Below are 14,314 nucleotides of genomic sequence, written 5' to 3' on the forward strand. Positions count from 1 at the left end.
ATCAGAGCGTCAGGGTATAAAAGCGCATGACCGACGTCATATCCTCAGTCTTTTCTTGCCCCAGATGTCAGAAGGCCCTAAAAGAAAGGCCACAGCCAAAAACAGAGTACCTTCCCAAAAGATATGCCCAACTACAGCCATCACCCAAACCATATAACCATGCTAAGCTACAGAGGGAAGGAGGGAGGGAAAATTGGACTGCAGCAATGTGGATCTTGAACATCTACATTTATGGTAGGTACAAAACTGTACTATGTTCTTCATCTCACATTGCTGCAGTCCTTACTTATGGGTAGAATCCCAAAGCAACGGGAAAGGGAGGTTGGCAAAATCATAAAGCATTAGGGCGGCTAAAATGCCCTGTAATATTGCAGTGGCAAATCCAGCCCTAGACTTAGAATAAAGAGGAAGGTGGTAATGTTTAGAAAAGTATGTACTGAACTCCAAGTGGCTGCTTCCAAAATATCCTTTGTAGCTACCCCTTAGAAAGGCAGTAGAAGTTGCAGTAGCTCTAGTGGAATGAGGTCTGGTTCTTGCCGGCATCTCCTAACCAAGATGGGAATAACAAAAGAAATACAAAACCCAATCCATTTAGAAATAGTTTGTTTTGAAACAGGTCTACCCTGTGAACCCAAAGCAAAAGAAACAAACAACTGCTGAGACTGTCTGAACTCCTTGGTTCTGCTCAAATAATAACGCAACTGCCTGTGAATATCCAAAGTATGCAAAATCTTCTCCCCTTTATTTTGAGGATTTGCATAAAAAGTAGGCAAATGAATAGTTTGGTTTAAGGCCACACTAGAAACCACTTTAGGCATAAAGGAAGGATTAGTACGCAAAGATACCCTATCCTTATGAAAAATCAAGAAAGGCTCCACTGCCATAAGGGCCTGTAATTCAGAAACCCTTCTTGCAGAAGTAATGGCCAACAAAAAAGCAGTTTTCCATGACAAATACTTTAACTCGGCAGTAGCTGCAGGCTCAAAAGGTTGTAGAGTAAGCTTTTCCAACACAAAATTGAGATCCCAAGCAGGAGTAGGAGCTCTACGTGGGGGTCTTATGTTCTTTGCCCCTCTGAGAAACTGCTTAAACAAAGGATGAGAGAATAAAGGAGGGGCACAGTCATAATTAGCCGAAATGGCTGCAGCATGAACCTTTATGGAGGAGAAGGACAAACCTTTGTCCAATAACTCAGTAAGATATTGTAAAGAAGCACTCAAATTAGGCTTGGAAACATCAAAGTCCTTCCCTTTGCTCCAAATAAAAAATCTCCTCCATTTATCAGCATAAACTTTCCTTGTACTAGGCCTCCTGGCCTCCAAAATAACATTCAAAACTTGTTGTGGAAGCTGAGAACCTCCAGAGTCTAAAACCGAATATGCCAGGCTGTTAGATGCAGAGACTGAATTCTGACATTGAGAAAGTGATTGCCCTCCTGAGACAAAAGGTGTGGAATCAAAGGCAGAGGCCATGGAGCCTCTCGGACCAAACTCCTCAGTAGTGGGTACCAGTGTTGTCGAGGCCAATCCGGTGCTATCAGGATCATGGATGGCTTGTCTTGTCTGGCCTTCAAGAGAATCTTAGGCAGAAGAGGTAGAGGTGGAAAGGCATATACATGAAGATTGCTCCAACTGAATGACAGAGCGTCCACCTTCCAAGCTGTGGGATGAAACCTTTTTGTGCAAAACTTTGGCAACTGGTAATTTAGTGGAGAAGCGAACAGATCTATGTCTGGAGTTCCCCATGACACTGTCAACTTTTGAAATATCTGAGGATCCAATTTCCACTCGTGAGGATCCACTATTTGTCTGCTCAATACATCTGCTAAGGAGTTCTGTGCTCCTGGTAGAAACCTTGCCTGAAGATTGAGGTTGTAACTGAGAGCTGTCTCCCACAAAATCATCGCTTGTCTGCAAAGAGGGTATGAATGAGTTCCCCCTTGCTTGTTGATGTACCACATGACAGTTGTGTTGTCTGTTAGAATCAACACCTGCCCTGGGTGAAGTAAATCCTTGAAAGCCATCAATGCAAATTGTACTGCTAACATCTCCTTCAAGTTGATATGCAAATGTTGAAGTCTGGCAGGCCACGTGTCTTGCACCCATTTTCCATTGAGGTGTGCTCCCCAAGCCTTGTCCGAGGCATCCGTCGTTAGAATCTGACTCGCCTCTGGTCGGGTCACAGAGAGTCCCTTGTTTAGGTGACATTCCTGAGCCCACCACAAAAATTCCTTCTGAATACAAGGTATTATCTGAATGACAGTGTCTAGATCTTGGCAGTGTTGTGTTCATAGATTTTTGAGATACCATTGAAGCTTCCTCATATGCAATTTGGCATTGGGAAGCACCAGAATACAAGATGCCATGAACCCCAAGGCTTGAAGGACTGTCCTTGCAGTCAGCCTGGACTGTAGAGACATTTGATGGAAATAAAGTGAAAGACTTTTCTGTTTGTCCGGGGTCAAAAAGGCCATCTGGGAAGCTGTATTCAGTCTCACACCCAGAAAGCACATGTCCTGAGAGGGTACTAGACTGGACTTTGTTTCGTTCACAGAATACCCTAGGCATCTTAACACTACCATCACATACTGTAGATGCTGAAGAAGCTCGTCCTTGTCTTGTGCAAAAATCAGGCAATCGTCCAAATAAGGATAAATTTGTATTCCTTCCATCCTGAAAAAGGCTATCACTGGAGCCAGGACCTTTGTGAACACTCTGGGCGCAGTAGATAAGCCAAAGGGCAATGCAGAGAACTGATAATGTAAATTTGCAGCTCGAAAACGCAGGTACTTCCTGCAACTGGGCCTGATAGGAACATGAAGATAAGCCTCTTTTAGATCCAGAGTTACCATCCAGTGATCTTTTCCCAGCAGAGGTAAAAGTTGTTGTAATGTCAACATTTTGAACTTTGGAATGTCCAAATAAGTGTTGAGGAGAGATAAATCCAAAATCGGTCTCCACGTGTTCCCTTTCTTTGGTACTAGAAACAGGCGGGAATAAAACCCTAGACCCACTTCTGAAGGAGGTACTGGCTGTATAGCTCCCATGTGAAGAAGTAATGAAATCTGTTTGTGAGCCTCCATCCTTTGCCGAGGAGGAATGTCTGGCATACCTTTGAAAGGAGGCAATGTATGGAAATAAAACTTGTAACCTTTGTTTATAATGTCCAACACCCATTTGTCTTGGGTGATTAAAACCAGTTTTGCTTGAAGAGAGCTAGTTTTCCTCCCAAAGGAGCTGCCAGGCAAGAAGAATCTGGCAGCTGAAAATGCAGGTCATTGGGCCTGTTTACGAAAGGACTGGCCCCTACCCTCACCAGCAGATTGAGCAGGCGAACTCCATGTTCTAGGCCTAAAGGTACTCTGAGCTCTGCCCCTACCACGCCTAGATCTACCCCTAGACTGAGAATCAGAGGAAGGGTACGTCCACCCCTTAGCAGGCCAATTTCTACTAAACTTAGGAGGTTGAACCTGCAAAAAATCTTTAACAGTCTGCATAGACTTAGCCTTGTCCTCCATTTTCTTCAAAACAGACTCCACAGGGGGACCAAACAAAACTTCAGACTGTAAAGGAGCATCCAGAATTCTAGACTTAACATGCTCAGATAAATTCTGATCCTTAAGCCAGGCATGCCTACGAAGAACTGAACCAGTGGCAGCCACTCTAGAAGAAGCCTGCAAAGCATCAAAGCCACACTGCAAAGAATGTTTCCCCACCTGTTCAGAAACATGCACCAAATCTTGCAATTCTTTACACTCTATGCCCTCTGCCAAAGCATCCACTTTAGATTTTAGCTGAGAAAGGAGGAAATTCTGGTATTTCAACATATGAAACTGGCAATTTAAAGCCCTCATAGCTAAAGTAGAAGAGGTGTACACCTTCTTACCCCATCTGTCCAAAGCTCTAGCTTCCTTATCTAGAGGAACCGGATTCTTTACAACAGAAGCCCTAACACCCTTAGGCCCCTGACTAATAGTTTCTGGGTCCGCCCTAGGACTCTTATAGAGATATTTATGAGCCTCAGGTACCCTATAATACCTGTCCGGTTTAACTGGTGCAGGAGGCATAGAATCTGGATTAAATGAGGCCTCCGAAAAAACATCCTGAACAACATCCAAAACAGGAGGTATAGCCAAGGGTCTATGCTGTGGTAAAAACAAGAACTCTCTAAGCCTTTTTCTGGAATCTGAGTAATCCTGTCCTTTCCACTTAAAATGTTCCCTCATAGAGTGTAAGGTTTCTGAAAATGAAAAATCCTCTGGAGGGGAAGCAGAAGGAGTGGAATCCTCTGCATCGGAATCCGAATAAGGAGGAAAATCTTGAATGTCTTCAGCAGAAGACTCAGAATCATCTGAGGCCTGCTCCAAACTTTCCAACTCTGGCTCTACCCTGGGCCTCTTATCAGGAGGGGGCATGGAACCTCTAATTAAAGTAATCAAATCTTCTGCCATTTTAAGCATATGCTTCTTAGGTACAGACCCTGAAGAACCAGAACTAACCCCAGAAGAAGGCAAAACAGACCTGCCCTTAGAAGGAGCCCTAGAAACAGTAGCAGAAGGCCTAACCCCCTTAGGCAAAGAAGGGAGAATAGTAACCTGAGAGGCCCCTTCAGCCTGACCTAACTCCTGTGAAGCCACATCCTGTAAAATCAAGGTTTCCCCCTGAGACTCAACAGAAACTTCAGCCGGATCCACCTGTTCCACTGCAGTCTCTAAAGGACCGGCATCCGAAATGGACGAATCATCCTGCCTAGGCTTTACAGATTTGTCTTTACGCTTCTTCGTGGAAGCGGGCGTCGGAGGATCCGACGGCATATTATAATTACACCGCTTGCCAAAGACTAACCTAGCGCAATCTAGCCTTCGCTTAATAGTGCGCTTATTAAACCTAGCACAAAACCGACACCCAACTACGTCGTGCTCCGGTCCCAAGCAAGGAATACAAAGCGAGTGGTAATCCCTATGCGGTATCTGTTTCCCACAAGAAATACAATTATTCACTTTTTCTGACATCCGGTAAATAACTGAGGCAAGAAAAAACAAAAATGTTCCCCAACGGGGTACTTAGCCCAACTTGGCATGTCTGAAACTCCGAAAACGAAAAATTTCAGAAAGCCGAACGGCACTTGCAACGCTGCTTCTGCATCGGACCATGCGGCAAAAAAGACTGAGGATATGACGTCGGTCATGCGCTTTTATACCCTGACGCTCTGATGTCAGGGCTGTGCGCCCATGACCGACGTCAGCCTAATACTTTGGTATTCGGGCCGACCGAGGACAGCAGACTACCCATAAGTAAGGACTGCAGCAATGTGAGATGAAGAACATCAGTTTGTTCTTGTGTATTGCCCACTTTCTGTGGTTCTCAAAGTTCTGTTAAAGACAAGAAAGTTAGACGCATTTGATTCAAATTACCCATCCTCAGCATTCTCGAATGTGCACACACACACACACACACACACACACACACACACACACACACACACACACACACACACACACACCAGCCAAGACTGCTGTAGTTCTTGGTGCTGTCTGAAACTGCATGTTAGTTTCCTCACCTTCCTCTAAGGGAGTATCTTCTTGAATGGTAGGTATTGAACCAACTCATACTCTTGCATCTTGTCATAACATACAAGCTGAGATTGTGATGCACAGTAGAAACATTTTTTTTTCCTTCAGAGGTTGTTAAGCTCCTATATGAATTTAGGAGGACTGCTACTTTGAAATCCTACTTGTTAAACATGATAGATGATGTCATGCTGGTGGAAGGGTAATTACTTCTTCTTCCTCCTTGAGATTTGAAGTTTGTTTTGGAAGGAATGATGAACCCTCCATTTGAGCCAGCATGTGCTTGTCCCATGAATTTCTTTCCAGATGACTATTCTGTTAGCAGTTACATCAGCTAGATGACTCCTGGGCCTGTACAGTAGTGGGTTGAAGCTCTTACTTGTGACCCAAATTACCAGAGTTTGAATAGCAGGTAGGGGATTGGAAAAGCTGGAGAGAGGGAGTGGGAAATGACAGTCTACAGCTTGTCCGTCCTGTAGGGAGGTTGTGATGGTTCCCCATCAGGTCCCCTTCCACTCTAGTGGTAGGCAGAGACCTCAAGTACAGTAATTAGGGAGTTGGTGCAGGGGAAGGTATGTGTTTTGGCTGCCCATGCTAGTGATGGTAGCTGTTGTTCTCACATACAAAGAACAGCACATGCATAGGATAAAGGGGAGTGGTGATGCAGGTACTTGTATCAACAGCAGAGGTGGGGTTAGAGCCATAGTATTAAAATGCCTGCATAGCTCAAATCCTACATGAAGCAAAGTTGTTGAGAAGGAGGCATGTATAAAGTTGTTCCTGTCTCAGGAGCAAAATGGAAGATTGCTGTAGGCCTCAGTCTGTGGGAATAACACACTTACCTACATCAGAGGTAGAGGGTGCACACATGAGCTGATAATAAGGGTGGGATGAGAGTAGGGGTGCAAGAATCTATAGTTGTTTTCCGGATGAGGGCTCCACCAGATGGTTCACCCCATACTGTATTAGATACAGCCTTAGTACATGGATTCAGACAGAATCGGATTTGGGGAGGCTTGAATGGTAAACAGGCATGTGGGAGAAGAAGGCACCCAGAAAAAAGTTACACATGCTAAATAAATTTCAGAGTTGCAGGCACTTGTATGTGTCAGACTTTGCACTGTTTTCCATAAGGATAAAGTAGCCCTGTCTGCTGCCCTTTGCTTTATTCCTACTGTCATGTCTGGCATGGCTTTTGCAAAACCAACTTCCTTCGTTTATCCCAGCTTGAGCATGTTTTGCACTGGCTGAATCTTATGCAGTAAAGAATTTGGAATTCAGAAACATCTTATCAGCTTTTTGTCTCTCTTATTTGTAGCTGTGCTGTAGCAAAACACTTTTTTATTTGATAGTTATATATGTGTTTTATTGTGGTATGGTAGATATGTATGTGCGGGCATCCATTCAAGTTCTGTCCACAACTGGAAGTACTGCTTTTTTGGCCTTCTTTCAAAAGGTGTCTTTGCGGCAGGTGGCTCTAGTATTTTTGACTGAAAGGCAGTTTGTGTTATCTGTTGACTTCAAAGCAAGGGAAGGCTGCAGGAAGCAACTAAATGGACAGGGATACTGGAATATGCAGTAGGGCTAAATTATGGCTTGATCAGTTTGACCATGGTTACAACTTTATATAAGTAAACAGGCCGACAGACAGACACAAACACACACAAAATGTGCTGACAGACGCAGTCACTCATTGCATGCTTACCTATGGGCAAATTGGAGGATTGCCTTAGGGATGCGTGTGGGAACTGTTGCACCCAGCAAAAAAGAAAAATAAAATTGAAAAATCAATGTGATATTTCAGCAGTTTAACCTTAAATATTTCTTTAATGACATGAGCTTTTCTGTTGCTGCAGCAAGCCTTCATCACATGGCTGTAGTTTCTTGTACAGAGAAACCTGTCCTTGTCCAGGAAACACTTGCTTAAAAGCTGCTTGCTTTCATCAAGCCCTTTGTTTCTTTCGTATATGTAGGTAAAGCAACCTTTTGTAATAAGCAGTTTGCGACTGTTAAGGCAAGTCTTTTAAAACAAAACATTTGTTCACATAACATACTTTTCTTTTGAATAAACTGAGATGAAGACCTTTGTACAAGTTGTAAAAAGAAAAAAAAAATTCTATATTTTGATAAAGCACATATGCTTGGAGGTGATAAAAAATCAACCTTATCTTGAAATATAAAAATCAACCGTAGCTGAATAGTACAACTTTGTCTCTAGGTGATTTTGTCACACTGACTAATGTTAATGTGATATCCCTACCTCATGTGTAATTGGGAAACAGTTGATAACAAATATTATAAGAAACCGTCGTGGTAATGCATCAGCCCACTCTACATGGCTTGTAGCTAACAAGTATGGCTAGTAATAGTTTATACTTTACTCTGATAGTGATTCTCCATTTGAAAACTCCTGTTAGGAACCCTTTACCAGACAAGGATTTTTTACTGTTTGTCCCTTTCGTTTTGAATCAGGGCATTTAACTAGTTTTTTATTTTCAAAGCAGAAAACACAAACACACGCACACACAAAATGAGCCTCCTTCTTGAAAAATTTGTCAGAAAAATCTTCAGAGACAACATAGTTTGTGGCACCCTTGAGCAAGTGTGAGCAATTGTTTACCTCGTTTGTTGAGGTCGGGCTGGTAAATCATTACTGAACAGAGTTCCATCACCAATCCTGTTTTTTCCAGCTGTGTTGTTACTTAAAACATTGAAGTATAATGTTAATTTTCCCAGGATTGTAATAATCCACTGTGGTATCCCTGCCCACTTATTTCAGGGATCTGATAATTTGATGTGGCTGGTGTATTGCAGTGGTAAATTGACAACAGGGATGGACCGCTACATTGGTTTCTATATCTTGTTTTGATGTTTATTTCCAGGCATTCTACCCGTTAATATTTGTAATTTTGTTGAGGGTCTAGTATCTCTTCTGGCTATATTATTATGTTGATATATTTGTCTCATTGGGGCTAGAAATTTGTAGTATTATTACTACGGCAACTCTTTTTTTATTTGCATTTGGGTGGTGACTGAAAACTGTCCCTTACATTTCAATCCACTGACAGGTAAACTTGTAACAAAAGTGCTGGATGTATTGGCATTACTGTTTTTTATTGTCAGAAGAGGGGCATTCCTCTTCCTTGGACTTGTCAAATCCTGTTTTATAAGTGGGTTAGCAGTTTGCTGCTTGCTTCTAGGGGTTGTTTGTGCAAAAGTTTACAGTATAGTTGTCCTTTTCAAATGTCTTTCTTTTACAGAGCAGTGCAGCCTGAATATTTAGTCTAAGTCCACGTCTGTCCTTATTAGAGTATCCCTAAAGAGACCATTTCCTGGCTCTGTCACACACTTCTAGCATGAGTGTTTTAGATGCGTTGTAATGAAATCAAAGATCTGCTGGCTGAGAGTTGCACACAAATGAGACTTCTTTGTTTAGGAAGTTCGGAGCCTGCCATAGCTGTTGATCATCAGGGTATTTCAGCCGATAGATCAGCTTGGCGACATTTCTCTCCCTGGCAGGGTATATAGGACTTTTTTTGGTCTTCACTGATTCTTCATTTCTTTATTTTCTTTGTAGGATAGACTTAAGGGATAGGATATCTGGCTCTCTTTGAGACTTCTTTTCTTCTCTGGCAATGTCAGCTTATAGAGAGGTGTCCAGTCTATTGAACCTGCATCAGAACTATGCTGTTTCAATAAGTATCAAGATGTTCAAATGAAACAAGGATTTTGTCTGAGATTATATTCAAGCTTTGGAGTTACAGTAGGTTCCTTGGTGGTAGCATTTTGGCTATATATTTTTGTATGTTTTATGCCAATCATTAGCGGACCGGAGTTCCGCTGTGGCGACCCCTAACCGGGAAAAGCCGAAAGACAATCATCAGTCTAAGTGATAGGCATCTTGTTTCTAAATTGAAAGTGCTAATGGTGCAGTTTTCTGTTTTGATAAATGGATTTTAAGACACAAGAAAGGAAAATGCTGATGTGCTGCATTGTTGATCTGTTTCATAAGACAGCAGAACCGCTTACACTCTGTTGTAACACTGTGGTGTTTGAAGGTGCAGTAGTACTGTTCTTTAGATGCAGATTTGCCTGTGAACTCTAGAACTGCTGGACTGAGTTATGGCATTTTGTGACATTCAATCTTTATAGATGCCTTAGAGAAATAGATCTTTATACAAGTTTCCAGTCAACTGACTGCATTTCAGTTTTGATGTACTTTTGTTTTTGCAAAGATCTTTTTAACAGACAGGTTCCCGGTGAAAGGTGAGGGTAAAAAATAATTGCGGCTATAGAAATTTGTATTGGCAGAAATAAAATGCTTCTTAACTGATTTTTTTAGACTTTCATGCTGTGAATTTCATTCCAGGACACTCCATACCGGACCCCCTTGGAACAGTGCCTCGAGTATCAGAAGAAAATTCAAGCTAGTGTATTAATAATACTGTAAGTAACCAACTCTACATGTGTGCTATGTGTTGTTTTGTTCTTTCATATGGAATGTAAACACGTACTGTGCACAGAAACTACTGTGTCATGGAGAAGCACAACAACTACAGAGCGAGGCAGTTGATTTCTTACACCTTAGAGTATAAGACTGGAATTCTAAAGAGTTTTTATTGGATGTTGCTTTAGTGTATTATTTTAAAATACAGAAACATTGCAGAATATAAGAAAACACATTGTTTTAAACACTTCAGTTAATATTTTTTCCTCTTTAACCTTAAGATTTTTTGTAAACTGGTTATTTCATGGTTATATCCTTGGTCATTTTAGAAACGGCTTGATCTTGAATTAAGAGACTTTCTACACTCAGTTTATATCTAGGTATCGTTCCTGTGCCATCTTGCATGGTTGTTGAAAGCTTCTGAAGGCCAATACTTTTAGCGGGCACATCACCTTTGATTCATGATAACATTTCCATGGACTTTATCAGATGGCATGCACTGTCCAAATGTCCATTTTTTACAGCTATGCAAACTGTTTTATTCATCTCTCAGCAGCCCTTTCATGAAAGTGCCTGCGTCTGATCCTGCCATCCCTAGTCTAGACCATCGCATACGCTGATTGGACTGCCTTGTCTTGGTGTCCAGCACTGATCACAAGGCTCATCTTTTTACATAACATTTGGTCTTGATGCTGTCCGCATATTGCAATGACTGGTCAGTGGACTCTGGAAGCCAAGAGGCATGAAACAGACAAGTTAAAGGATTCACTGGCAAAGCCCAAGTCCTATAAGCCTGGCTGTTAATAGTGGTCTCTGCTCCTCTCAGTAGGTTGTTTTTCTTAAGTGATTAATCATCCACAATTTTAATGCTTTCCCACGTGTAGGACATTAAGCTGAAACATGCTTCCTTGGTACCCAGTCTTGGGAGTAATATTTGGTTATTCATCTCCACTGTTCCTGCTTCACATTCAGTTCACTTTGTTGTGGATTTTTTATTTTTTGATTAATTAGAAGCAGAATCCTGCATTCCCATCATTAGGTAATGTGTGCCAGTCAAGCCCTGCAAGTGGCATTTTCTTTTGTCACTCTTGAATGATGGGTCACTTGCCAGTGGTGGTTAATATCTATTCCCTTGCTTCCCTCAGTGCCACATGTTGGGTTTCTGAGGTTCCCACATCCACAATTTGTTCAGTGTTTGATGGCATGTGACTGACGAAATACAGAGACTAGTTTCCAGAGAGAGCTCAGTTTTTCACTGTTACACCTCATGGCCCAATGCTGGTAACTACAGAATATGGTCTAGTTGTGCCACTGGTTACACTTTGACCTTGTGGATGCTCTCTCTGTCTATCTTCTTATGCATTGGTTCTCCTGGCCCACATGTTTCATGTCAAGCAAAAAATGCAGACGTTAAGTACCTTAGAAAAAAAGTCTTCAACATCAGAATGCCCCAGATATTGAATGGGCTGCAGTTAAAGCACAAATAAGAGGGGTCCTTTTGCAAAAAGCCTCTTATTATAAAACAATATTAAATAAAGACATTCAAAACTTGGAATCCAAAATTAAATTACTCGATCAAGAGCTAATGTTAAACTTTAACGAGCAAACAGAGAAAGAGTTGCTTAAATGTCAAAAGGATCTCTTCTTAATTCAAAACTCTAGAGTAACATTTCAAGATTATAAGACTCTAGTTAAGTATGCTAATCATGCTCAAATGCCATTGAGAGTGCTGACTAGGATCATTAATCAATCAAAAACAACTGGGCAAATTTCAGAAATACAACTTAATAATAAGATATATCGTAAAACTGCAGATATTATTGATATCTTTGAGAAAATATATACTAATATTTATGAGGGGCAGAAGGTTATATCCTCTAATACAGTTTATGAACAATTTATACACCTGATTAAGTTTCCAAAAGTAGGAGAGGATATTCAAAATGATTTGGTTAAACCAATATCAGAAGAAGAAATAATATATATAATTGAGCATATGAAACCAAAGAAATCACCAGGTCCTGATGGGTTGACAGTGGAGTTTTACAAGAAGTTTGCAGATTCTATCGGTAAGATACTTTCAGTTGTGTTTAACTATATAATTAGGAATAAAATTCATGATCCTCATCTTAATGCTTCCAAAACTATTCTTATACATAAAGCTAACTCAGATCCCCAGAACCCAGATAATTATAGACCGATATCATTAATTAACGTAGACATGAAAATTTTAACCTCAATTATAGCATTTAGATTGAAGCAAATCATGATTCATATAATATCTAAAGAACAGGCTGGATTTATGACAGGCAGACAAACAAGTGATAATACACTTTCATTACATACTATGATAGAGCATGCTAAGCAAAATAATCTGAATATATATGCTCTTATAATAGATGCACAGAAGGCCTTTGATAGGGTAGACACAAATTTTCTGTTTCATCTCTTACCTTATTTTAATATATCCCCTGAATTTGTTCAAATCTTACAAATTTTATATTGTAATCCTTATACTACACTGTATATTAACAGAAGTTTTTCCAAAAGAATACAGATTAGGTCGGGAACGCGACAGGGTTGTCCTTTGTCCCCTTTACTATTTAATATTTATCTTGAACCCTTGTTCTTATACATTAAGCAGAAGGTTTATCATAATGTCCCAATAATGTATGGAACTAAACTATCAATGGCAGCTTTTGCTGATGATCTGAATATTTATTGTGCATCTACAATATCAGACACTGAGAAGATATCGAAAGCAGTTAATGATATTTCAGAGGTTTCTAACTATAAAATTAATTTGGGGAAAACCAATATATTCCCTTTAAAGACACCTAAACCTTTCCCATTATTACCTTTAGTGGGGCAGGTAACATTCAAAGATAATATTAAATACCTTGGTGTTGTGTTTTCCACAGATAATAAAGATTTCTATAATAATAACATTAAAATAGTTTGGGAACAAATAGTTTCTGATTTTGTGAGATGGAAAAATTTGCACTTGCCAGTATTAGCAAAAGTTTCTATTATAAAAATGAATGTATTGCCACTGTTACTGTATATTTTTCGGTCAGCCCATTTATCCCTCTCAAGAACATTTTTTAAACAAATTCATAAAGATTTGGCTAAATTTATTTGGGAACCAAAGAAAACTAGGGTATCTTATGACAAATTAATGACCCCAAAAAGTAAAGGAGTTCTGGAGTTGCCTAATTTTGAAATTTATTATCTGATTGGCCATCATGAGATAACTAGTACTAAATGGACACCAACTTGGCTAACCCTCAACTATGAATATATTTTAAAGTTGAACATTAATCCTAAAGCAATGCCCTTTTTGGGTAAAGATATTCTGAAGGTATATGGGATTGTGGAACACATTAAAACTGAAATATTATCTTTACAGTGTCTATTTCAATCATTGGATTTACTTCAGCATATGATGGTCTTTCAGCCCTTTCACAGGAACCCAAATGTAAAGGTGAACAACCAATTGATCTAAAGAAGTTTCCATTAATTGTTAATTTAACTATGATCGATATATATAAACATCTGGATCGATCGCCCAACCAAATAAGACAAGAATTTAATTTACCTGATTATTCTTAGACAGATTAGAGAATTTACTATAAGTTACCTCCAAAACTTTAAACTGGATGAAGAGACTATAAATAAATGCTCTGAGTTGTGGCAAGCTCACCAACAGGATATTAAATGTATAACAGCAACGAATAAATTAATTAAAGAACTTAAATTTCAAGGTAAAGTTTTGTTATCAAATTATTGGGAAGAGAAAATATTATTGACAGATAAAAGTAATATGTTAAAGGCAATTGAATTGACTATTAAAGCTACTTCTCTTCAAAAACTGTTATATATACCCAGCTGATGATTTGGAATAATGCATATTATACACGCCTTGCCCTGCATAAATTTAATTCTAAAAACTCTGCAACATGTCCATACTGCAAAACTCAACCGGCTGATCTTCTTCATATGTTCTGGAGCTGTAAGTGTATATACAAACTGTGGAATTCCCTTAAAATTCAACTTCAGAAAGTGGGCTACCAAAGTACAACACTGTCTTGGAAATTTATGATTTTGCATATTCTCCCGAAGGAACTTACCAGATCACAGAGTATAGTTCATATTAATATTTTCTTACTAATGAAGCTTTATATAGCTTCAGATTGGCTAGACCCAACTAAAACATCATGGCAAAACTTCAGAGTGTTGGCGACAAAACATATACTAGCTCATAAACTACTTTTAAATTCACATAGTAAGGGTATCAA

General features: G+C 39.9%; 1 protein-coding gene across 4 annotated transcripts in view; it reads left to right on the forward strand.

Annotated features, from left to right (window-relative positions):
* SERHL2 (serine hydrolase like 2) overlaps positions 1 to 14,314 on the forward strand; it is a 1,152,218-nt gene that overhangs the window by 976,534 nt on the left and 161,370 nt on the right. For all 4 annotated transcript variants that reach the window (XM_044060988.1, XM_044060991.1, XM_044060989.1 and 1 more), the window contains exon 11: positions 9,939 to 10,015. In XM_044060988.1, the coding sequence (XP_043916923.1) occupies positions 9,939 to 10,015 (77 nt within the window). The remainder of the gene's footprint in view (positions 1 to 9,938; positions 10,016 to 14,314) is intronic.

Source organism: Protopterus annectens, chromosome 2.part0 (genome assembly GCF_019279795.1).
Source record: "Protopterus annectens isolate FY-2018-M chromosome 2.part0, PAN1.0, whole genome shotgun sequence".
NCBI lineage: Eukaryota > Metazoa > Chordata > Ceratodontiformes > Protopteridae > Protopterus > Protopterus annectens.